This window comes from Quercus lobata, chromosome 12 (assembly GCF_001633185.2).
Source record: "Quercus lobata isolate SW786 chromosome 12, ValleyOak3.0 Primary Assembly, whole genome shotgun sequence".
NCBI lineage: Eukaryota > Viridiplantae > Streptophyta > Magnoliopsida > Fagales > Fagaceae > Quercus > Quercus lobata.
In genome coordinates, this window is record NC_044915.1 from 36,387,632 (window position 1) to 36,413,042 (window position 25,411).

Below are 25,411 nucleotides of genomic sequence, written 5' to 3' on the forward strand. Positions count from 1 at the left end.
TGTTATTTGTTGCCAAAAATATTTATTTTACTCCTTTTGTCTTCATAATAATGTATGTATTACTTGGTGAACGCGAGATATATTGGTACATGAAGGGATATTGCGGGCCATGCAAACATGAACGGTACAACGTAGCAGACATTTGTCACAGAAGCCGACCATGGGGCATGCATGAAATCTCTAATTATGCTCATTCACTACGTACTGAGATTTTTTTTTGAGGAAACATTCACTACTGAGATGAGAGAACATCTTAGCATTTGGAAAAATATATGGCAAATTTTGCAGTGGAAGCCAAACTATAATTACATATCTTAACAACTGAAAATTGTTGTAGCTAATATGGCAATTCATAACTTCGCTAGGGAGCATACAATTAAGGATATTCAATTCTAACTAATATGAGATTTTACAAAACCACTCAACCATGAGAGTGAGCTTTCCTCTCAAAAAAGAGGGGGAAAAAAAGCTTATATGAACTTAGTAAATATAAAAGATTTCTAGCATATTAATGCCATTATGAGACCAAGTAATCCAAAACTTGTGTTTCATATCCAAAAATCATATGAAATCATTACTTACAAAATAATAGTTGGTTCATGAAAATGACTAGAGTACATATTTTTTCATACCACTGGACACTTCTTTCATTTCCGATGCATATAATCAAGACTACCTAACATCCCTAAAAATAGCATGGGTGGCCAATCGATGAAGAGCATAGATTATCATCTTTGAAGTTCGGCAACCACTTTGGATATAAACTATTGGCTAGGTAGTATCCCATTGTTTACTTATTACCATTGATGGAGTAATTAAATGTTGAAGCAATCTCTTATATGAACTTAGTAAACATAAAAGATTGTTCCAAAACATTAATACCATTATGAGACCAAGTAACCCAAAATTGGTATTTCATATCCAAAGATCATATGATGTCATTGCTTAAAAAATAAATAATAGTTGGTTCACGATTATGACCAGAATACATATCTTTTCATATCATTGGACACTTCTTTCATTTCCGGTGCATATAATCAATACTACCTAACATCCCTACAAATTTATAGCGTGGATGGCCAATCAGTGAAGAGCGTTGATCATCATCTTTGAAGTTTGGCAACCACTTTGAATATAAACTATTGGCTTAGAAGTATCCCATTGTGTACTTATTACCATTAGTTGAGTAATTAATAGTAGAAGCAACCTCTTATATGAACTTAGTAAACATAAAAGACTGTTCTAGAACATTAATGTCATTATGAGACCAAGTAACCCAAAACTTTTGTGTCATAATCAAATATCATATGATGTCATTTCTTATAAAATAATAGTTGGTTCATGAATATGACTGGAGTACAAATCTTTTCATACAACTAAACACTTCTTTCATTTTTTATGCATTGAAAATAAAAGAAGAGTACTAAAATCAAACTTGGCTAAAAACAGAAACCATCATACTTGCTATTGCTTACGATATAGTATTAGGTGTAGTGGATTAGATGTAACGCTTCACATATGGCACTCGCCCCCATATAAGAGGCGTTACATCTATCCCTATTACACATTGAATTTTCTCATTAAGTAAACATGATTACTCTAAGTCTTCCTCTCTAAAAAAATGGACAGAAGAGTTTCAAATTGAATCATACTTGCTATTGCCTACGAGATAATTTGAAAAGAAAAAAAAAAAGAATATTAAAAACAAACTTGGCTAAAAGGAGAAACCGTTGTGCTTGCTATTGCATATGAGATAGTATTAAGTGTTGTGGGAATAAATGTAACGCCTCGCATGTGCCATCCACTGCCATGTAAGAAACGTTACATCTATCCCTATTACACTTTAAATTTTCTCATTAAATTAACACAGTGATTCTTTAAGTAAGTTTTTCTCTCAAAAAGTGGAGGAAAATAGTTTAAAATTGAATCATAATTGCTATTAGTTACGAGGTAATTTAAAAAGAAAAAAAAATATTAAAATCAAACTTCATTAAAATGAGAAATCGTTGAACTTGTTATTATTTACGAGACAGTTTTAAGTGTAGTGGAGTTAGGTGTAACGCCTCACAAGTTGCACCCACTCCCTTGTAAGAGGCGTTACTTCTAATTCCCGTTACACATTGAATTTTCTCGTTGTTTATTATTATCAATTTTTACAAAATTTTTATTAATTAAAGTAAAAACAAAAACAGAGGATAAGTGATAAAGAATTTGACCAAAATTATCTATATTTTTGGACCGCTTCCTGCTTATCTTGTGGACTTTCTCCTGTCTCTAGCTTATGTTGGCCTTTGGTCTGAGTAGGAGGTGTCTCTAAATTTTCTCACAAAAGTAATTGAAAAAAAAAAAATCTAAAAGAAAAAGAAGACCTTGCTGTTGAATATAACCCCGACCAGCAATCCTAAAAAAAGGAAAAAAAAAAAAAAAAAACAGCAATTGGGCTGTGACCGCTTCCTTGTTATAGCCATAGCTGTGTGTGACCATCAGCCCGTATCTCGCGTCACATAATGCCAATTACCGATGCGGGCTTTCCGTGTGGATCCCAGCTCACCAACTGATAATATTGCCTTTTATTGGCAATCACAAATCCATCAAGTGGGCTGTGACCACCACGATGTTGATAGTAACACCACGCTGGGTTGCTATACAAACGTCTCCGAATTATGAAAAATAATTGAAAACCACGATGCATCTAATAATTAGCTTCACTATTACAATGCAAATCCTAAATTTTGCTATCTACTAGTATAATTCTTTGTCCGACACACCCTTCTCAAATAATATCATAATGATTATCAGATTATAAACCCAAAGCAGGCATTTGGCATTGCCCGATGAAAATATCTCAACGAAAAAAAAAAAAAAATTTGCCATCAAATAAAAGTAAAAGATTTCGAGTTCAAATTTTTTCGACACCAAACATTAATTGGTATATTGACCTAATAATAATGAGTTTTATTTAGTTTAATTTATAAAGTTTCTTATTGTCTAATAAGAAATTTAAAGATTCAATTTTTGCTTTCATAAAAAAAAAACTAATTATTAATATCTTAATATGATAATAAAAAATAATTATTAAAAACCAATTAATATCTTAACATAATAATAAAAATAATCATTAAAGTGAACACTATTAATTTAAAACTATCCCAAAAAAATTAAAATCTAATAATAAAGAGTAATTACTAATTACCACCAAATCTATTTACATTTAGGTTAAAAATCAATCATGTTTTACAATGATGAAAAAGTAATGTGAAATGAAAACACCTTTAAATTCTATCCTATCTATATAATTTTATATTAAAAAAGTAATAGTAGGTCCCACTCTGATCAGCTCACCGTTCAAAGTTCAATCGCTCTCATCCTCATTCATCCTCCATATATATATATATATAAGTCCGTCCATCCACTAAATCCATTCATACAGCACAAAGAAAGAAAGTTTTCCAAAGACACAAGTCGAGAGGAAAAAAAGAAAAAGAAAAAAAATGGATGGCTTCGATCGAATCCCTGACCCGCTCATTCTTTTCATCTTCAACTCACTCTCTGATGTCAAGACTCTGATTCGGTGCCGAGCCGTGTCCAAGCGATTCAACTCGCTGGTCCCTCAGACCGAGTCACTCCTCCTGAAAGTGGACTGTGTCATCTCCCCCGAGTCAGACGAGTCCGACACGCCCTTCCTCCACTTCTTCAAGACCATCGTCAAGTCCGTCCACAACCTTGTTTCTCTCTCCGCCAAGACCCACCCGGAGCTCCAAAACAGACCCGCCCGGTCCCAGAACTCCCCCGGCCAAATCCTCCGCGGGTTCGAGAGGATCCGAGACCTCGTCATCGAGCTTCCCGCCGGCGACCTCAAGCTCGACCGAAACGCCGTCGTGAAGTGGAGGGCCGAGTTCGGCAAAACCCTGAAAAACTGCGTAATCTTCGCATTCCGCGACGTCAAGCCCTCGACCTCGACTCAAATCCCGGCGGAATTCGCGGACTTGGACTTCGCCGGTGGCCTGAAACTGAGGGTGGTGTGGACCATAAGCGCTCTGATAGCGGCCTCGGCTCGACACTACTTGCTGAGAGAGGTGGTGGAGGAGCACGAGGAGATAGAGAAGCTGGTTGTGACAGACAAGGAAGGCGAGGGCACGCTGGTGATGAACAAGGAAGGGCTGGCGGAGCTGAGAGCCGCCGGGGTGGCGCAGGTTAGCGAGCACAAGGAGTGGGCGGCGCACTATAGAGGGTGGGACCAGGAGAGCAATGGGAGTAGGACCATGGTGCCGAGCGTGAGGATGAGGATGAGACACGTGGCGAAGACGGAGCTGAAGAGTGGGGCATGGCTCGATGGGGCGACACTTGTGGTGGTGAGGCCCACAACAATCATGTGTAAAGATGGGGTCGCCGAGGTCGAGGTTGACGAAGAGGGACAGCGTGTTGATGACGTGGAGGAAGATGTGGCTGGAGATGTTAACTTGGCTTTAATGGCTTTTGAGAATGATGGGGCTTGTGGCGAGGCTGTTCAGGCTTTGGTTAAGACTCGTAGCTATCATTTGGAAATGAACTCGTTTTAACTTTTAACTAGCTTGCATTGCATTGCATTGCACCCAATGTGACTGGTTGCATAGGTTTACTTACTTGCTAATGCTTTCTTTTCTTCTATGTTTAATGCTTTTGTTTTTTTGTTGCTGGGATGTAAATGGATCTTTTCTTTTTCTGTCCAAACAATGACTATTCTAGTGTTATTATTATTTTTCTAAGTTTTGACCAATATGATCCAATGAAGTAGCGATCTTCAAATTCTTTTAATTGGGCCAAGCAGTAATGGCAGATGTGATGTTCGCCACCTTATTTTTCTAACTTTTTTAATCAGGTCCTATCGTTTGAATTGCCTTTCTCTGGACTAGGTTGGTTAACGCTGAGAGAAAGAGCGAGAGATTGCCAATAGAGAATGTGGTGGACAAGAAAACACTCAGAAATAGATTTAAGAACAAGTGTTGGGAGTCAAAAGCTTCTAGATTGTGTAGAAATATCCACCAGGTTGGATTTTTTGAAGCTAATCTCGAGCAATGGCTGAAAAATCTCGCAATGGATTTAAGAACAAGTGTTGAGAGTCAAAATCTTCTAGATTTTTTTTTTTTTTTTTGAGAGATAAATCTTCTAGATTGTATAGAAAACCCACTAGGCTTGCTTTCCCTTTCTTAACTGACGTGGCTAACAAAAATATTTAATGAATTATTTTTTTTTAAAATTGACAACTTTTATAAAAAAATATAAAAAATAGTAAAAAAATCAATTGCTTTTTTATTTTACCATAAAAAATTTATAAAATTTTTTCTTTTCTGTTAACATTTTTTCCTTACAATATTGTGAAAAGCTAACAATTACTCTAAAGACATGGTTTATAAACTTTTTTTGAAAAAAAAAAAATTAACTTTTTTGACAATTTTTTATATTTCTCATTAAATTAGTATTATAACTTTTTTTAAATTGTCTATTAGCAAATGTCATAAGGACACTCATTAATGCCAATAATTCGTTGTGTAACCACTTCTTCTCCCGACTCTTGTGCAAATCTAGTTCTTACATTGCAGTAGTGCTGTAGGGGCTAGAGATTGGAGAGAGAATTTGGTATACGCAGTTTCTAAGAATCCATGTCCAAGCCAAAGTATGCCCAAAAAAAATAATTGTCCAAGCCAAAGCAAAAGCAATCCTTTGGTCGGTTAGTTTGGCTAGACAATTGAATGCAGATCAGATGGTGTTTGAAGGGGACTCCAAGGCCTGCATTGAAGCTTTGAGTAAGTCAAAGCCGGTCTCACAGTGGCGGCTTGTCACTTTTGCAAAGGATGCCTTCGGACCTTTCGGAGCAATCTAGCTGGAATTTCAATGCCTAGAGCTGGATATTTGACTGCCATAACTTAGTAAGATGGTCCATAGCACATGGTCCTTCTTTTGTAAATGTTGTTCAGGATGAGGCTGGACCCTCTTAGTTTAGGAGCCTCGCCTTTTTTTGTGCCCTTCTATCCTTTGTTTCCTCATTTTTTCTGCTTTCCTCTCCCCTGTTGGAGCTGTTGGTGTCTAATAAAAAATATATGTATGTATGTATTTTAAAGGTAATTATTAAGTACTCCCAGAGTACCTAATAATTTTCTGTATTGTAATCTATTTGGTAAGTTGTTGTTGTTGTTGTTGTTGTTGTTGTTGTTGTTGTTTTTTTTTTTTTTTTTTTTTTTTTTTTTTTTTTTTAACGTTTTTCACTAATTTTCTAATTAATCAAAAACAAAACAAAGAAAATCAAAATCTCAATTTCTCACATTTTATATCAACACCCAAATGCCCATACAAAGAATCTACTACAGTAACATCAAGCAAACACAACAATGATTTTATTTATTTATTAAAAAAAATTTAAGACTAGTCTCGAGCCATGTGCATGTGATGATGATTTCCAGAAGGCACAACAAAATCAAGCAAACCTAAGATGAGTCTATTTCTCAATTAGCTTGCACGGCATCCTTTATTTGGTTTCAAGTGCGAAATAAGAGCCTGCTAGATCCCTACAAGATCCCTATTGATGATCAAATCTTTTAACTATGACAATTTTTCTATGAATTGGGTGGGAGGAACCTACTTTAACCCATCATTACATGAAAATTTATAAGACCATCAACATGTATTAAATTACATAACTCATTAAATCATTTAAATAAGGAAAAAGTTTAGCTTTGAACTAATTTGGAGTCATCTTTCGATTCTTTCTCCAACTCACTATGTGGCAATTGAAAAGACCATCCATGTGCATTTTTAGACATGACTTTTTTAATGAGTCGTATGACTTAATTAAATAATATACATATAGTTTTATAAAATTGCCACATAGGGGATTGGGGCTCCAAATTGGTGTGGAGCTAAACAGGTATTAATATACTTATTATGTCCTTTTTAGCTTATACATGCTAGCCTGCTAAGTTGCCAAGTTGGTAAGAAATATACTTATGCATACTAACCTGCCAAGCTGATAAGAAATACTATTTGTTACCTAAGTAGCAATAATGATTTGACAGTATGCATCAATCGAAGGAAACTACGTTGTGGGGATTCTGTTCAGGTCCCTACTCTCAAGGAAGTTATGGGGCTTCTGTTCAGGTCCCTACCCTCAAGGATGTTGTGGGACTTCTGTTCAGGTCCCTACTCTGAAGGATGTGAATATAGCACGGCAAGTTCTGGTGCTTTTCCTTTTCTTTTCTTTTTTTCCTGTGGGGTGGGGGCTAGGGTTGATTCATCTGTTCCTGCAATGTTACAGACCACAACTTTAGATATTTTGTCGTAGTCGTGAACTCAGAGTGAGATTGAAAAGCTAAGCAGCATAACAGCAGAAGTTTTGACAACCTGGTGCACTTCCTCATTCTATTCATTTAACTATAGAGGCAAACAAGTTAGTTATAGCCTATACATGCCCGTTCTTTTCCAACCTGGAGAGAGAGAGAGAGAGCCAACAGGGGATAAAGCCAGGAAAAGATCAAGTTAGAAGGTTATCATAGCCACAATTGAAGACTTCTCCAAATGTAAGAATAGACCAATATACCAACATAAATTGAAAACTTCTCCAATTTCCAGTTGCAAACTACTAAGTGATCATTGCCAAAATTTAAGAATTCCTTAGACCTTAACTGTAAGAATGGAACACATGCAAAACATCAATGATGTGTTACTTCAAGGGCAATACCGCAAGCTGCGTCAATGACTTATAAGCTTTAACTCAATCGATACCTCCTTTTCCCATAAGAAATAAGGCAGCAAGTGAGATTTTGACCACATGACCCATTAAAACTCATCCTGCAAATGATGAAGGGGCTTTCACATTCAACCAAATCATCAAACAAGCAACAACAAAAAAATATGGAGTGAAGAGCTCTGGACATCCTCAATAGCAAAAAGATAAATATAAAAAAATAAAATAAAAAAATCAGAGAAGCAAAGATATTGCCGTGAATCTATGTGCAATGTGAAACAGTGAAAGTTTTGGAGCGGGGAAGAGCACACTGGAATCCACACAGAATATTGGAAGAGTTACGAATTGAAGGAAACAAAGTGATGAGTCGTTAACTAACTTTCCTCTGAAAATATTTCTCCACTTTTAATGCATTTACCTACTACCTTAATATCCCAAATGCACATTTTGAAATGCATTAGTTTTCAACTGAAGAAGATGACAAATTATCATGAATCAAGAAGAGATAATGATGATGAGCTGCTTTGGACATGCGATAAATACACACTTGGACTAATTCCATGAGCTGAATGCAGCCATCCATCATATTCTAACTGTGAAGCCTACAAATGACAACCAGAAGATACCATACCAAAGGCAGCAAATATTTGTCAGATTAAATCAGGAAACAAATAGCAAGTGTAGTTATAATTGTTAGAAGTTGGAACAAATACTGGTTCTGATATTGAACTCAATATCAAAATCAACTGAGCTTGTGCTCATGGGGATGGCCCATATAAGATGTTTCTTTCTGGATACATTATCACTTCAATTTACCCCTTTAGCAGTGCAGTCACTGACTCTAATTTGGTGCACATGATCTAAGGTCCATACGAACTCAAGGTTGTAACAGTGAATACCAGACAACTCACTTAACAAGTCTTCAAGCTTATAGAGAATAGCAAACTCATGCTGAAGACAGATCTCATTTGTAATAGAAATCCAAGTACATCAGGAACAAGAGCTTATAAGGAACAGTAAACTTAAGTAACAGCTTCAAAAGAAGCATCCTACTTTACATCATCATGGTTCTTATCAACATTATTATTTTGTATATCAAGCAACAACATAGATCCCATCTAAACTCATGTAGTTGCCACATAATACCCTTTTTTTCAGTAGCTAAACACAACCCACCCAACCATAGGGAATTGTACCCTAACTTTATCCTCCACCCCTTGTATATTATGGGTTGGAGTTGTCATTTGGTCCAAACAAAACCTGGCATAATAGCCACATCAAATATCAATTAAATTGATACTTCACAAAAGAGGCCCAATAACAATTGAAATTTCAGGACATGTGACTTTCCTTGCTTCTTGGCTGTTTTCTTACTGTAAAGCCAACCTCATTCAACATCAATCATCAAAATCTTATGCATACATCAAACCAGCAGATCATAAGGGTTTTTTTTTTTTTCAACATGTATACATGCTCTTCCATTCAATAATAACTTTTTATTTTTATTTTTTATAAGTCAATGGTAACTTTTTTTAATGGTAAGTTATACATGCACCTAATGGGTTTTGAACCTACATCCTCACTCTCTATCTTATTCTTATAAGGGGAGGAAGTGTCATCTGAGTTATAAGCCATTGTCAAAAGAAGAAATCAAAACAGTAAGCTTTAACAATATTTTTCTGCGTCCAGGAAAAAGGAAACAGCGCCACAATTCTATAATCAATGAAACCGCTTGTATTCTGACAGTTATGACATCATACAAAACTACGAACACAGAAAATTATGCATGCTTTATAATAATTTATTTCATTGGAGAATTTTTTTTATATAAATCATAAAGACAACTGCAAAAATCTAAAAACTGAAGCCACCAACTATATAGGTACCCTTCTTTAAAGTGCCAAACATATAGCGGATGAAAATGACTATGTTGCATAATTGATGCCCAAAATACACCGTACCTATAATTTTGAGTGGCAAACATGCTTCCTTAACACAGTTATTATTTATAGCATTCTTTGAATATATGACTTATATTGAAGAAGTTTTAGAAAATTAAACACGCAATTATAAATTATAATTCAATTGACAAAAACAGTAATGTGAAAGTTATCTAATTTTTTTTTCCAGATCAATATAAAAATACTTTAAAAACAGAGGTGAGAAATGGTTACAAGAAAATTTACCCTAAATGACAATTGTAATTTCCATTTTGATTATGGCTCTTCCAAAACTGAACTCTTAAGGCATTCCACTTACAAGCATTAATTGATGAATCTTCCATGGCTAAGATATTATCACAAACTGATCTGTACGACACCGTCCTTCAAATGCTCAAGAATTTCCAACAAATTGTAAATATCTAACTTTCTAAGAAGCCCAACTAGCCACATTTAGCTCCACGATTTCTTTTGAATAAGGAAGTACAAATTTTTCTAAGAACTTCTTATCAGTTATTTTGCAGACTGTAGTCAAACCAGGTTTCTTCTTAAGTGCATTTTCCTTTTCTAGAATCTCCAAAACTCGTAGGCGGGGTTTTAACCTGTGCTCAATGCTGCAAATAAGCAATTCTGGATGGCGAACTATATAAGAGATGTCTATGTTCCAAGCACTAAGCAGCAGCTCAGTTACCTCCTTGATTTTTCTCTCAGATATAGAAAAAACCTGAGGCACCCTCCTAAACACATCCAGAATATCATTTTCTGAAAACCCCAGACTTCGAAAAAGCTTCAACTTCAGCTCCCAATTCTCATGTGTCATCGAACTCACTGTCCGAAGAGCAGCAAGAAACATCTTAGACTTCCTATCAAAACCCATTTCTTCAACCGTTTTAACGAAATCCTGAATGCTCTCCGGCTTATGCAAAAAAAACCTTGGAAAATTAAACATATATTTAACAATCTGAGACGAACTAACTCCACAACCCTTCATAAATTCTACATTGGGCTTCATAGTTTTCTCCAAATCATGCTTCAAAAACCACCCAGAAACCTTCAAGGCCCTAATGACCTCAGCATTTGAACCCAGAATAGTCTTCAACATCAAAATTGAGGGTCCAAGCCGATTATCTGCACTCCGTTTGAGAATCCACGGGTCAGAAGATACAATCTCCGCAATGTCATCGGGCGAAAAGCCCAAGTTTTGGAAAATCTGGATTTTGGGTTTAATGTTACTGGCAAGATTGGCAGTAAGAACTTCAGGGACTCTCTTAACCACTTCCTCGATGTGGGTTTTGGAGAAACCGCTCTCCTTGAGGAATGAAAGCATGGAATCCACTTCTATAGGTCTTTTCAGGCAACTTATCACTGATGAGGCTTTAAGAGCTACTTCATGGGAAAACTGGTGCTTATTGATCAGGTAATCCAATACTGTTACAGTGGGCTTTGATTCTTTGGCTTTGGAGGAGAAAAATAAGAGAGAGATTGAGTAGGGGATTGGGATTTTGTGGAGATGTGAAGGGTTTTGTAGAGAGAATGAGATGAGGGTTTTGCAAAATCCTAGTCTCATTTCTACTCCTGCAAAATTTACTTCTAAGTTCTAAGCTACAATCAGAATTCTCCTATCAAAAACATATACAGCAAAGAGAGTATAAACCATAAAACTTGCACATTTTATAGTGAAACATGAAAAACTTAAGCTTGCCTTACAATTACAGTGGTGCCATTGCCAACCAGCACTTACTGCTGAGAATTAGGGTTTTGGAATTTGGAGTCACCACAATTTATAGATAGTTGGAGCCTACAATGTTTACTTGTTCAACATTAGCCCCTGTAATATTTGTCACGGATATTAGGCCCAAAGTCTTTTTTTTTTTTTTTTTTGAGAATCACTTAGGCCCAAACTCAAACCATCAAAATTATAACGGAATTGAGAATTGTCTGTCTTCCTCCTTTCATTGTTCTGATAATTTTTTTAAAAAAATTTTTTTAAATTGCAATTGTTTTGTTCATGACACTGTTATTGAAGTTTACAGTAAAAAATTAATGGATAATGTGGGAGGGAGGGACCCAAACACATCGTAAAGCCCACGGGCCAGTCTGAGAATGAACAAAGGCCCATCCATGCCCCAATCCAGATTTGACACATGGACTAAGTCCAAGGAGGAAAGATATAAGGACCACTCTGATTCGGACTAAACATATGAACAAAGGTCCGAGGAGGGGAAATTGACGGACCTGTCGTCCGAGGAGCGAATGCACCTCGGGAATGCCTTAGTGGGCTTCCTGCACCAAAAAATAGAGCACCATGGAAGACATCAAAGACGTGCAAACAAAGAAGAGAGAATATATCTGGGAAGGTAGCCATCACCTCCACATTGAATGCACTGTACCAACTGAGCTGACCGCATTTATGAGGAAAAGATACCTGAACAGTAATTCCACAGCTCACAACACTCTCTACTACCTCTAGAAGGGTCTTGATAGGACAAGCATCTCAATTGTTCCCCTGAGACGTACAGGTAGAGGACTGAAATGCATTAGGAGTGACTATATAAAGAAAAGGAACCCCTCTAAGAAAGGGGTTGGCATATAGAAACTTGAAAAGAGGGAGTTAAGTATAAAGTTGTAAAGAGATTGGTACTAACTGTATATGAACAATCCATCCTCAGACGAGCCCGAGGAAGAGTTTATACTAAACTTGTGCTTCATTTCATCATATTAAAAGTCATTACTTCATTAATTTCACGCTTGGATCCTACTTAGCATTATAGTTGACTTAGAAAGCTCACTCCCTTATAAATTAATTGTGTTGGGCAAAAAGTATTGAGTACCACTATTCTAAGTGGGCTTGGGCCATTTTTGAGCTCTTACAAATAAATTTTAAAGAACATAAATGGAGTGAATGAGATTAAAAATAATAATATAAAAATAGGTTTGGTTATGACTATAAAAGATAAAAGAAAGAGAGAAAAATATTAACTATAATACCAATAATGTTTTATGGAAGCAATTATAATTAGGTTGTGATATCAAAGTTGATGAGATTACAAATTTGCAATCTCTTTAATGTATAATAATTATATCATTTATAAATTTAAAACATGGTCTGGTTAATTGGTATCCTTAGGACATTTATTAATAGTCTATTTTAGAAAAAATTTAATATCCTTTTTATTGAAAATATAAAAATTTGTAAAAATTAGTTAATTTTTTCTTTTTCCACAAAAATTTTATAAAAATATTTTCTAAGCCAATAACTTTAAAGCATCCTTTAACTTTTTTCTTAAAATATTAAGAAAAGCCTATTAAGTAAAGGGGAAGGGGGGGGGGGATTTTAGATTTTGCTTGAATTATTCAAGTAAAGTGACATGTATCATTATTCAAGGACTTAGATTTGCATTTATAAAAAAAAAAGATAATTTATTTTTCCAGTGAAATATAAGAATTGAATCTACCATGTTCAACTAGTTATCTAATGTACAAGAAATGCTTCATCTAATTTTTTATGAGAAAAAGATGCTTCATCTATTGAATAGTTTAATTACAACAAAACTTCAGCATTATAAAAACAAACAAACAAAAAACATGTTGCCTAGTCAAGACTCAGGGACGGACCCAGTAGGGGACCCGGGCCCCCTTGGCCCAAAAAAATAATTAAAAAATTTAGTTATATATACTACTTTAAGCCCAGCAAACCCTTACAGGGCACCCCCAGCCTAACCCTAATCGGCCTCTAGAAGCCCAACCCAAATTTTTTTTTAAACCCATTAACACTTTTAACCCTAGAAACCGATTTAGATAAAATTATATATATAAAAAAAATAAAAAAAAAAATAAAGTGAGAGAGAGAAAGAGACAGAGAATCCGAGACCGAGAGAGAGTGATTGGAGTGGAGAGATTAAGAGAGAGTACTGAGTATTGACTGGAGTTAGCAGTCAGCCACGGCACCGCACAGACTGTCAACCTCGCACAATGTCGCCACAGGCCACCATCACGCCGCCTAACCTCAGCCACCACAGACCCATGTTACTGCCACTGCCTATAGCGCCTCTGGCAGCTTGATCTGCCCAACCCACCATTGTCTCCGGTAGCTAATTTCTCCATCCCAAAATTCCAATCTACCATTTCAAGTAGTTTTTATCTCTTTAAACTTCAAAACCTAACATAACATTGATATAATGTTTCTGTTGTGAATTTGTGATTAACTGATTGTGTTGGTTTTTTATTTTTTGCTGATGATGATTGTAGGAATCTCTAATTGTTTTTGTTTTTTTGTTGCAAAGGATGATTGTGAATTGAATTTGAATATGTGATTGTGTTTGGGGCTTGGGAGTCTCTATCTGTCTTAGAGTTTTTTTTTTTTTTTTTTTTTTTTTTTTTTTTTTTTTTTTTTTTTGCAACTGATGGTGGGAGAGTTTGAGTTGAGAAAGTGAGATGTGAGTTGTGATTTATATATAGTTTTTGCTAAAGTATTTGACTGTGAGTTGTGATTTGTAAAGTGATAATATATAAAGCATTTGATTGTTTGACACTTTGACTGTTTGTTGGTAGTGTGGCAATATTGGGAATAAGCAACAGAGATAAAGAGAAAGAAAGAGATAAAGGACATATAATGCATTATAAATTAGTAGTGGGGGGTACTGGTGTGTTTGGGGCAATGGGTGACAAAGATAAAGAGACAAAATGACAAAGATAAAAAAAAAAAAAAAAAAAAAAAAAAAAAAAAAAAAAAAAAAAAAAAAAAAAAAGATAAAGAAACAAAATGAAAAAGAATAATATAATATATATATGACACAAATTTATCAAAATAAAATTGTCAATGTTTGATTAGTCCTTTTGTGAGATAATAAATATAATTTTTATTTTATTTGTAGATCATGAGAAAATCAACTACAATATTTGATTTTTTTTTTTCAAAAGAAAATATTTAAATTCAATATATATGGATGTAGTTGTGAATTTTTTTTTTCTTATCTCCGACCCCCCTAGCTTTAATTCCTGGGTCCGTCCCTGTCAAGGTCAACATCAATTGGATACTACCTTATCATAGTTTCTTCATAATTATAAATAAGAATAAAAATATACCTTAATTAATGAGGAAACTTGATTATTTTTACGATGGCTATTGTGTATTTTATGAGTTTGAGATCTATATTTTTTAATAAATTCATATTTAAAATAAGCACTCTCAACTCAAACTTGTATTTTTCCATTTTTTAAGTATGTGCACCGAAATAGACCGAAGTGGATCGAAATGAATCAAAAAGGACTGAAATGAACAAAAATAGACCAAATGGACCACAGTGGACCGAAACAGACTGAACAAACTCGAATAGACTGAAGTGGATTGAATAGACCGAGATGGACTAAAATAGACCGAACTAGCCTGAATAGACTGAAGTGGATCGAACAAACCAAAATGGACCAAAATAGACCAAATAGACCAAAGTGAACCATAACGGACCTAACAAGCCTAAATAGACTAAAGTGGACGGAAATGGTCCAAAATAGACTGAACAAGCTGAATAGACTGAAATGAACTGAAAAAGCCCAAATAGACTGAAGTGGACCGAAATGGACTAAAATAGGCCGAACAAGCTGAATAGACTGAAATGGACCGAAATAAACCGAACAAGCCCAAATAGACTGAAGTGGACTGAAATAGATCAAATAAACTGAACAAGTTGAATAGACTAAAGTGGACCGAAGTGGACCGAACATACCTAAATAGACTGAAATGGACCAAATAAACCGAAGTGGACCAAAATAGACAACGGATCAAAGCATAGTTAAGAATTCCATTTTGTTTCTCCCGAAACAGCCAGAATTTCCATTCTAATTAGTTAATTGATACAAATCACCCGTCTATTTCACCTCGTTCTAAATTTGGATCCATTCCTCTCCATTCTACTAAGTTCCACCTGGTACAATGATTTCGGCTAATATGTAAACGAATCATTATTTTTTCTCCTAAACCCTTTTTATATATTACTTCACTCACAAGTGACAATTTATTACTATTTTCCTTTAACAATGCATTTTTCTTGTTTATTTTCCATTTTGTCCAAGCAGCAGCAGTAGAAATTGCAACCGTGGTTCACCTGCTTTCGTCAAAACCATTCCACACCATTGCACTTAAATGGCTGAATCCACAAACGAGCTAGCACAAGCTTCACACAGACAACTCTGCTATGGATAACCCTCTCAGAGATGATCAGGATTCAAGAGATGGCTAAACTAAAGGGCTTCACATGGTCGGTTGGACTTGTATTTGGCTATTTTTTAGGGGCTCCACCTACTTGAAAGTGGAGGTGGGTGATGCTATAGACCTATAGTAGTTCAGCCTTATCATTAATTAATCCAAAAAAAACCACTACTTATTGCTGAGTTCAATTGTTAATGAATGCAAATCATTGCTGAGGAGCTGTGAGCAAGCTGAAGTTTTCTGGTCCGTGACAAGTGAGTCAGTGACAAACACTCCTGTTGAAGTTGAAATCCAAGCTCTGTTGAGCTCTCGTCTTTCTGATGTGTACCATATTTAGAACTGATTGGCATTTGGGAAAAAAACATGTAATTAATACTAGTTGAAAACAAGATATTGTAATTCGTCAAAAGTTTGAACGAGTTATTATGGCTACTAATTGCATTGCACAGTGTTTGCAATAATGAATTTTCAACTTTTATGGTTCCAAACTTCTAATTTGAATTTGGTTCAAAGCAAAGCATAATAATAATGAGAACAATTATAGCACATCAATTGTGGGCTCACCAACCGGTGGCTATAGTTCATTGATTCTGTTTTCCCAACTAGATCTCCTTCTTCAGTTCTTCCTATACTCTCCTAATCCTTGAACTCTGACTATTGATTTGGTAACATCTTTCAAATTGATTTAAACAAGTCTCCAGCCAAAATGACTATTTAATCATACAATGAAACACACAACATATAAATTTCCCAGAACATGCGTGCGCGCGCACACACCCACGTATATATATATATATATATATATATGTGGCAGGGTTTTCTTTCATGAATTAATGAGTATATGGCAATTCTTAAGTTCATTTCCTCAATACAATTTCACCTCCAGAATCCAGATTATATATAATTCCATAAGCTCCTTGTGGTGTGGTTTCAGCTGAGTAGTTGCTACTTGCTTTAGGCCAAGTGAAGTAACTTTTCTTTTATTTTTTATTTTTTTATACAAGATAGAATTTTTGCTCTAGCCTAATCTAAGTGTATAGGTGTGTGAAGCTCCCTCCTGGAGACTTGAATTCCGGCCCTTGTCTCCCACACCTTACAAGCACTTAAACTTGTGGAGTGACCATCGCACCAAGAATGCACGGTGGTAGTGAAGTAACTTACTATTGAAAGAATGCATACACTATGAGTTATTATCATCATTTTATTAAATAAGACACTTAATAATATAATAATCATAGGAAGCCGTACTATATTAAAGATACAAAATGATTGAGTTTATCTACTAGCATCTAGGATAGGAAATCATCTGTCAACGTGCAATGTTTTGCATTATGAAGGGCCATCCTTGTTATCAATCTTTCCGTCATTGGCATCTTTGATCAATTTAGTTCGAAAGGTCTGCGAGGAAAAGATTAGTGCATATTTAGATTGAGAAGAATCGAACCTTGCACTCAAAGGATTCCATCTTATTATCCTACATTCCTACTAGATATTACAATGATTCTATGATGAAGTTGGCTGTTTTTTATTGCGACAACAATGCTTAAAATATTCTCAAGAGAACCTTCTATAATTTTTAATTGAATCCACAAACACATATACTAAAATTAATGTGTGAATAATGTTTCTTGTGATGTCATCATGATGTGTGCATCCCAATTTTAGATAGAGAGCGGTTTTGTTGTGTGTGAGTAGGCCCTCATGGCTGCTCCTTGAAGCAACAAATTAATAAAAGTTTTTTGTCCCACTTTTATTAGGTATTTCACTTTATATTCTATCAATCAATTATAGTGTGCCACATATATATTTTTTCTTTCTAAAATAATTAATCTTTTTTTTTTTAATTCGATTGTTATAATGGGGTGGAGGAATTTGAACTCCGAATACAATGGAAACATTAAAATATGCTAATTAGTTAAATTACAAGTTTCTTGACAACCAAAGTTTAAGATCTATCTATCTATATATATTTACAATTAGTAGGGTATAACTAATATGGATCAATTATTTGTTTATTTATTCACTTAAAAAATTAAACTAAACAAAAAATCTTTAATGCATTTTTTGCATCTTGAGATATTTCATTTTGTTGACAACTGCTTCAATTAACATCAGTACATCATTTTTTATTTTTTATTTTTGGTTGTTGAGGATCAGTACATCAGTGTTAATACATCTTGAATTCCAATTATTAGATGCTCCTCCCCTTTGCTCACTAATTCTAGGTGAACCCCCTACTTTTTTTCAACCCTAGTCATTTCTTCAACTTTATTTGTTCTAGGCTTTGCTAATTTTGATACCTTTTACTTTTTGAGTGAAAGTCTATATTTACCCAACCTAGTAAGCCTTTTTGTTCCAATTACCCGCTAATCGCTAGAGAAGATAGACAAACTTACTTTTGACAAATTGGTCCTAGGAATAGGGGGTGCTGCCCCTCGTGATAGGAAGGAATCCTTTTGTCTTTGACACACCATCTAATTCTATCACGTCCCATAGTAGATGATGAAGCACTTTATTTAAAACTCAACTTCCCCATTCCATCATTCATCCATGGCATCTTCTCCCAACCCTACATGTCTCAATGATAAGAAGGGTTGGACACACACACCACTACATTACACTAATTTACAATACATTATATTGTAATAACCTAAGCTTTACTCATGTCAGCTGACTAATCAAGCTCTAACAAATTACTTTTTGGCAATTGTCATGTTAAAGGAAGGTTGGTGCAACTTAACACCAAACCATTTGGTTCAACGCGGTACTTTTGCCTCTTCTCAACGATGTGGTATTTTATGCATTAGTTACATTACTTACATACATCATCTCTCTTATCGTAAGTCCCACAAGTGAGTGGAATCCACACAATATGATAAAAATGTTGCATATAGTTAATACATAAGATACTTTTTTCTTTCAAACAAAAGAGAATATGAGTTCAAACCGCTAGGGGCATGATCTTGCATGACCTTTTTGTAGGAGAAAAAAAGGGGAAAGTTGGCATAACTTAATTAGACATCGGCTAATGAAAAAAGAAAAAGCCTATTATTCTTTACGCCTTGGATAGTGATGCAAATAGCAAAAACATTTTTTTTTTTTTTTGCTGAATAAATTTATTATCAAAATGGAAAATAAATAAAACAAGCATAATAGAAGACATGGGAAAAATTCCATCTCTCTTATGATTCCCGTGGCAAAAATTAAGGATGGAGGAGATGGAAATGTTTCCTTCAAAACAACATAAAAGAGCTTATTAACCAATATTATGGACAACAAAATTAGTTAAGGATGAATAAAAGTCCAATCAACCAAGGATTTTAGAATCAATTTTCCCCTATCAGTAATATTTTCAGTAGCATGATGAGGAGAAGCATTATGTATGATCATAACAGTTGGTACAAACAGGTAACTCCAAACAAGGAACTTGTCAAAGAGGGAGTTTGAGGGGTTTTCTCCTTGTTAACAATTCATATATGAATGCACAAGACTTGTAATTGTAATTAAAGGAAAACCCCTTGTTTAGTTAGATTTATTTAGCTCAGGACAAAAGCTAATGCAGGTCCAACCGGATGGTTAGAATAGAACTGCATACTAGAAGGAAGGAGTGGGCATTAGGGCAAAAGGCTCCTTTCCAATCAATAAAATAAAACATCAAGGCTAGGTAATTAAGATTCATTTGATAAATTTGGCCTAGAAAAAGAGCCCAACTGGTGGATTTAATTTGGACATTAATGAAGGGAGCTGCAGCTAGGAGGGAGATGTTGTCACATCTCTAAAAGTTAGGGTACATGTTGCATACAATCTCAATTTATATTTTTTGGTGTTTTTAACATAGACATGCAGAGTTTAAATCCCCTCGCCTAACTATTAAATTATTAAAACAAAATTGACTTTAAAACTCATGTATGGTTTTTTAGGTAACAAATTTGTTTTTTTTAATATTGCAGAAGGAGATATGTACAGGATATCAAAATATGTCATTCTGATCGAAAGTTTGGCAATGGCAATGACCTGTTTGGATCTCTTTTAAACAGAATAGTTTTTTTTTTTTTTTTTTTTGGCTAAGTGGACAAATAAAATGGTTTGGCAAAAAAAAAAAAGAATTTTGATTTTATTTTTTTAGTATTGGAAGTGCTAGTTTGGATAGCACTTTTATTTGCTGCGTCTGCGTTTCCTCCTTCCTTTCTTTTCTTTTTTTTTTTTTTTTTTTTTTTTTTTGCCTTTTCAGCCGCAATGGTTGACCCATTCTCTGGTGAACAGTGTATTTATGTACTGTTTACGGTCCCACAAACTCCACTTTTTATCAACTTTTTCACTAAAAATGGGTCCCACAATACTATTCACACATTTAAAAATTATTTTGCTACAGTGTTTTCAGTTTTCAGTTTTCAATTTCAGCAAAATAAGTTCTATCCAAACACACCCAAAAGCACCGTAGAAGCGTTTTATGTAATTTTCTTTCTATAATAACAATGGTTGACAAAAGTGACATATATATAATTTTTTAGAAAACTTTAATTTATCATAGAGTTGCTGCATCTATTGATTCACTACATAGATGCCGGAATAAGTAGAAGAAGATTTAGTACTGCCTATAAAAGCGACCTATCGAATTTTAGTATAGTGGCTCCAGCTTGACATGATTGATTTAATATTTTTTAAACAAATTTATCAGTACTCTTTCTTAATATTTACTGCTTAAGTGGCAAAGATCAGCACGTCTTTCCATCATTCCAAGTTTCAGATGACAAATTTTAAATTAATTCCCCCTATCTTAAAGTTTTAACAAAAGAAAGCAGTTTTTAAAGCATCAAACTCTTCTTCCCATCCATGTAGCACTTTGATCTCTGATTGCAGGTTTCTCTCCAGCTTTTTGAGAAAACGCATATTCACCACACTTACCATGAAGGAAACCAATGCGTGGACCTTTTAGCTAAGGAAGGAGCTTCTATTAGTGATAACCTTATTGTGTATTCAAATCCTCCTTTTATTTTGTACGAGTTATATGCTAATACTTAGGGTGTTTCCTACCCTAGACTTTGTAATATTTAGAAAACATTAAACAAGAAAAAATCAGCAACAAAAATAACTAAAATCTAAACAAGTATAAGAAGAAAATTGGTTCCTAAGTCCCCCCAAAACCATATCTGATATCTCTTTCTTTCTCACTCACTCATCATGATAACCATGGATTTATATAATTCAGAGAGAGAGAGAGAGAGATGAAGTAAAACTTTTTCATGGAAGGTCCCAAACAAGAAGGCAAAGTATAATTCTAACGCAACGTGTAGTGGTTAGTGGGGGCCATATCCTTCCTTGCTCTCAAGTGCATAACGCCCTTCATTATTGCATCCTCACTTTGGTTTTAGACTTTTAGTTCTGTTTTCCCACCTTAGGACTTTCGGTGTGCCTTTTTTTTTTTTTTTTTTTTTTTTTTTTTTTTTTTTTTTCTCCTTTTATATTAGAAATTAAACCATACATATATGATATATTGTATCTAACTTCTACTCATTTTAATTCCAACTCAACATATAATATATTATGCTTTCACTATGCCAATCTTATAATTAAACAGAGTTAAGGGTAACCTATTATACGCCAATGGCCTATGTGGTCTAAATCTAATAGCATTCTATCTCTTTATGTGAGGTTAGATCTAGGGATCAAGAGTAATGTTAGGTGATATAAAATTTTTCCACAAAATATCAAAATTATAAATTTTGATTGAATAACATCATTTTCTTATAAATCTACAACTAATACTACTTTTATTATTTGATAATCACAAAAAAAATGTCCCTAAACTTACTGCTATGCCTATACTAATATTGGGGCCAAAAAAAATGAATGATTCTTCTATACTAACGGGGCAGATGGATCATAAAAGTCTTAATTCAGCAATAAGCCCCTTTCTCAACCACATCCCAATCTTTTAAAATTTTTTTTTTAAATTTTCTATTGATTCCATAAGAGAGGCGGTTTGGTAGTTGCAGACATTTGTGGCACAAGCAATAGGGCATTTTTTTGAGTAAAACTGGCATGGGCTCACAAGTTGAGGGTATGATTGGATCATGACACAAGGCTCGTGGGCTAAAACTTTCCCATTCACCTTTCTTTATATCTTTTTATTAATATGTTTAGCCAAGCATTAAAAAAAGAAGTTAAAGGCTATCAAAGAAGCTGTCTTGTGACCCCATTCTAAAGCAGAGCAAAAAGGAGTACTGCTGCACAAAATAAACAAACCATACAGATGGTAAAGATTAAAGAGAGACACAAAATAAAGGCAAAGACAAAAGAAAGCTGTCAGTCCCTCCCTCCCTCCCTCCTTCCCTCACTCTCTTCTCTCTTTTAAAAACCATCCAAAAACTTAGCTCAAAACCCAAAACCAGCAAATTTAACAAAGGAAGGAAAGCTATGAAGGGAAGAGAAGCCAAAGCAGCTCCTTCTGCAGATTTGTTAGTATGTTTTCCTTCTCGAGCCCATTTAACTCTTATGCCTAAGCCCATATGCAGCCCAGCAAGGCCTTCAGAGCAGAACAAGCGCCATCACAATCACAATCACAACCAACACCACCACCGTCACCACAGCCTTAAGAAATCAAGCACTATTAGAGGTGGTGGTCAAGCCAGTCCTTCGCTATGGTCCAAAACCAAGCCAATGGGCTCGGAGATCTCTGAACCAACCTCTCCGAAAGTCACATGTGCAGGGCAGATCAAAGTGAGGCACAAGACCAATACTTCATGCAAGAACTGGCAATCAGTGATGGAAGAGATTGAAAGAATTCACAACAACAGGAATAAACATAAAAAGAAACCCAGTTGGGTTGAAGCTTTTGGGTTCAAAAAAGAAGTAATGCAATTCTTGACGTGTTTAAGAAGGATACGTTTTGATTTTCGTTGCTTTGGAACTTTTCCAGAACAGTCAGATATCACTACTGATGATGAAGATATTGAGGTAGAAGAAGGTGAAGAAGAAGAAAACCGAGAAAACCATACTGAGGGAAGTGATGAGAATTCAAGAACCGTCTTTTCCAAATGGTTTATGGTCTTACAAGAAAATCAAAATAATACACTTTGCAAAGAGAGAGATAGGCCATGTCAGGATGAAGATGATGATTCTATTGCTGCAGTACCTGCTGTTCCTCCATCAAATGCTTTGTTACTTATGCGTTGTAGATCTGCTCCTGCCAAAACCTGGTTGGAAGAGAAAGAACAAGAAGAACGAGAACAAGAAAAAGAGGAAGAAGAGAAGGAAGCTGAAGATGAAATAGGTAGAGTAAAAGAAGAGAGAAAAGCAAAGAGTTTAAAGAGCTTAATGGAGGAAGAGAAGAGAAAGAAGAAAGAGAACATGGTTGTGATGAAATATGACACTGATTTCTACCAAATTTCATCTGATATTGCAAAAGAGACCTGGATTGTTGGTGGCATGAAAGATCCATTTTCGAGGAGTCGAAGTTGGAAAAGATGATGATCTTGGTGACTTTTTTTTTGTTTTTTTTTCTTTTTTTTGTTTTAAGTATTTCAAGTTTTACCTTAAGCCTTTTTATCTTTTTAATATTTTCATAGTTTGTTTTTTCTATATTTTCCCCCTCTGAGATCTTGTGTGGGAACTGGAAAATCCAACTGCAACTAGTTCCCATATATAGTAACCTATGTTGTCTTATTCCTGCTGTGATCTGAAAGCTGTATTAGTTTTGTACAGCGACTTTTCTTTCCTTTTTCCTGGACAAGATTTTGCTGCCAATTCCATGTACATTTTCCGATTTTCGTGATGTATATGTCCACCTTGTTTTAATTTTGTTGATTAAATCAAAATCTTTTTATATGTAAACCAAAAATTATATAGTGGAATTTTAGACTTACGGTTATGATAAATGATTTTGATAGCTTCATTGAGTTGAATACTATTTTAGCGAAAATGCACTTTGGTCCCTATATTTTGGACCGATTCTCGATTTAGTTCTTAAATTAATTTTGCTCTTAGGTCAGTCCCTAATTTCAAAAAATCATTTTTATTTTAATTTTCTGGGCAACCCGAAGAACATGAAGAACATGTTACCCCTTGTTATTCCGAAAATAATGAAAAGAAAAAAAAATCAACTTTTTTATTAATATTGTAGTTGCACGATTTTCCTGACCCAAACCCTATTGATCAGGCCTCGGCCCAAGGCGCAACCCACAATAAATATTTGTAGAGGATGGGTCAAAGAACTTAGCCTCAGTGAGCCTATTCGGTCTGATACATGGACAATATTGTTGCAGAAACAAAAACACAAGGATGGATATCTAACGTAAGATTCTATTTCTTCAGTTCCGAATACCGTTTTTCTCCTTTTTCTTTGAGGGACTCCACTACATTATATAGCTCTCTCCTTCTTATCTGAACCTTACACTTGTTGATCATCTAAGCATCTACTTGAGCACTTGTCCCATCAGACACCCTGATCACCCCCTTGTGAGTTGCAGTGGCTAAGGTAGTACTGTTCAGGGGTCTTTTCCTCATTAATGCGGCCAAGAGGGTGGTTGTGGCACATTTAATGCGGTGGTGGCAGCTTTCCATGAGATATTTTGGATTTTATTCTTTTTATATGCTGGGAGGATGAACTGTAATGGTTTGGACAAGTTCTTCGTCTGGACTTTGTAATGTCCGAGGAGGAGTTACTCCTCGGACAGGTTTCTTTTACCGCAATTGGGCTTGAATAATGCTTTATTTGTGACTTCTCCTCGGACAGGATGCTTCTCGGACGGGCCTGTAGTTAGACTAGCCCATTATTTTGGGCCGGGCCCCACAATAGCCCCTCAAAACTCCGGTTTTTATCTCCTTCCGAGGAGAAAAACGGGGTTTTGATGTCAGTGGGAGGATGGAAGTAAGGAGGGCTTGGGGCGCGCGTGTGGACAGTCACTTTTGATGCGCTACAATTTACGAGGCGCGGCCATTTACTTCTGGAGGCGTTATGTCCCCCTCATCCAATGGTGTGGCGTGGATCGAACGGCCATCGTTTTTTCTCGAATTTTTAGGCAGGAACGATCTTTTCTCTCTCCTCCCGGCTATATAAGGCGTCGGAGGGGTTCAGTTTTTCTTTTTATCTGCATCTTATAAACCCCAGAGGATTCCAGAGAACTCCAGAGATCTACGAATACTTGCGCCCGCTAAGCCACCGAAGCCGTTTTTCGTGAAGCGTCTCCTCCAAGAGAGATCTCCAGGCATCCCATTGAGCATTTTGTGAAGGTATCAGTAAATTCCGTTCATTCCACCGTTTCGATTCCCTCCTCGAACTCTACTTTTCTTCTCGGTCTTTATTTTCATTCCTCCAGTTCAGCTCAGATGGGTAGATTCGAAAAATTAGTAAAAACTCCGGCCGCTATGGAGGCCTTTAGGGCAAAATACCACATTCCCCCGGGGGTGGGACTGCAGTATTGTCCTCTTGAAGGAGTATTGACAGATAGAGGCGAGGGAGAAGTTGTTATCCCCATGATTGCTTTCATAGAGGGAGGGATGACACTACCCATGCGTAGGATTATAAGGGAATACATGTCCAACCATAGG

The 25,411-nt window shown here is 35.5% G+C and overlaps 3 protein-coding genes across 8 annotated transcripts; 2 read left to right on the forward strand and 1 right to left on the reverse strand.

The window, feature by feature from the left end:
* Positions 1–3,395: 3,395 nt before the first annotated feature.
* On the forward strand, positions 3,396–4,685 carry LOC115971543 (F-box protein At1g78100-like). Its single transcript, XM_031091529.1, has one exon. It carries the CDS (start codon positions 3,492–3,494, stop codon positions 4,557–4,559), a length of 1,068 nt encoding a protein of 355 aa, XP_030947389.1. The 5' UTR covers positions 3,396–3,491; the 3' UTR covers positions 4,560–4,685.
* Positions 4,686–6,303: 1,618 nt separating this feature from the next.
* Positions 6,304–11,438, reverse strand: LOC115972576 (transcription termination factor MTERF8, chloroplastic-like). 6 transcript variants are annotated; one of them, XM_031092905.1, is made up of 4 exons: positions 9,904–11,438; positions 7,657–7,821; positions 7,375–7,457; positions 6,305–7,274 (listed from the first exon to the last, which is right to left on the reverse strand). In XM_031092905.1, exon 1 carries the CDS (start codon positions 11,222–11,224, stop codon positions 10,088–10,090), a length of 1,137 nt encoding a protein of 378 aa, XP_030948765.1. In that variant the 5' UTR covers positions 11,225–11,438; the 3' UTR covers positions 6,305–7,274; positions 7,375–7,457; positions 7,657–7,821; positions 9,904–10,087. The 6 variants fall into 6 exon arrangements, with proteins under 6 accessions (XP_030948764.1, XP_030948763.1, XP_030948765.1 ...); XM_031092904.1 differs by having other exon boundaries at positions 6,304–7,274; positions 7,712–11,438; XM_031092903.1 differs by having other exon boundaries at positions 6,304–7,274; positions 7,657–11,438.
* A 10,625-nt stretch (positions 11,439–22,063) lies between these two features.
* On the forward strand, positions 22,064–23,715 carry LOC115971973 (caldesmon-like). The gene has a single exon (XM_031092101.1). It carries the CDS (start codon positions 22,280–22,282, stop codon positions 23,330–23,332), a length of 1,053 nt encoding a protein of 350 aa, XP_030947961.1. The 5' UTR covers positions 22,064–22,279; the 3' UTR covers positions 23,333–23,715.
* The last annotated feature ends 1,696 nt before the right edge of the window (positions 23,716–25,411 follow it).

Excerpts from the sequence above, each read along its gene's own strand:
- LOC115971543 (XM_031091529.1), top strand. The coding sequence starts at position 3,492 with ATGGATGGCTTCGATCGAATCCCTGACCCGCTCATTCTTTTCATCTTC.
- LOC115972576 (XM_031092904.1), bottom strand. The coding sequence starts at position 11,224 with ATGAGACTAGGATTTTGCAAAACCCTCATCTCATTCTCTCTACAAAAC.
- LOC115971973 (XM_031092101.1), top strand. The coding sequence starts at position 22,280 with ATGAAGGGAAGAGAAGCCAAAGCAGCTCCTTCTGCAGATTTGTTAGTA.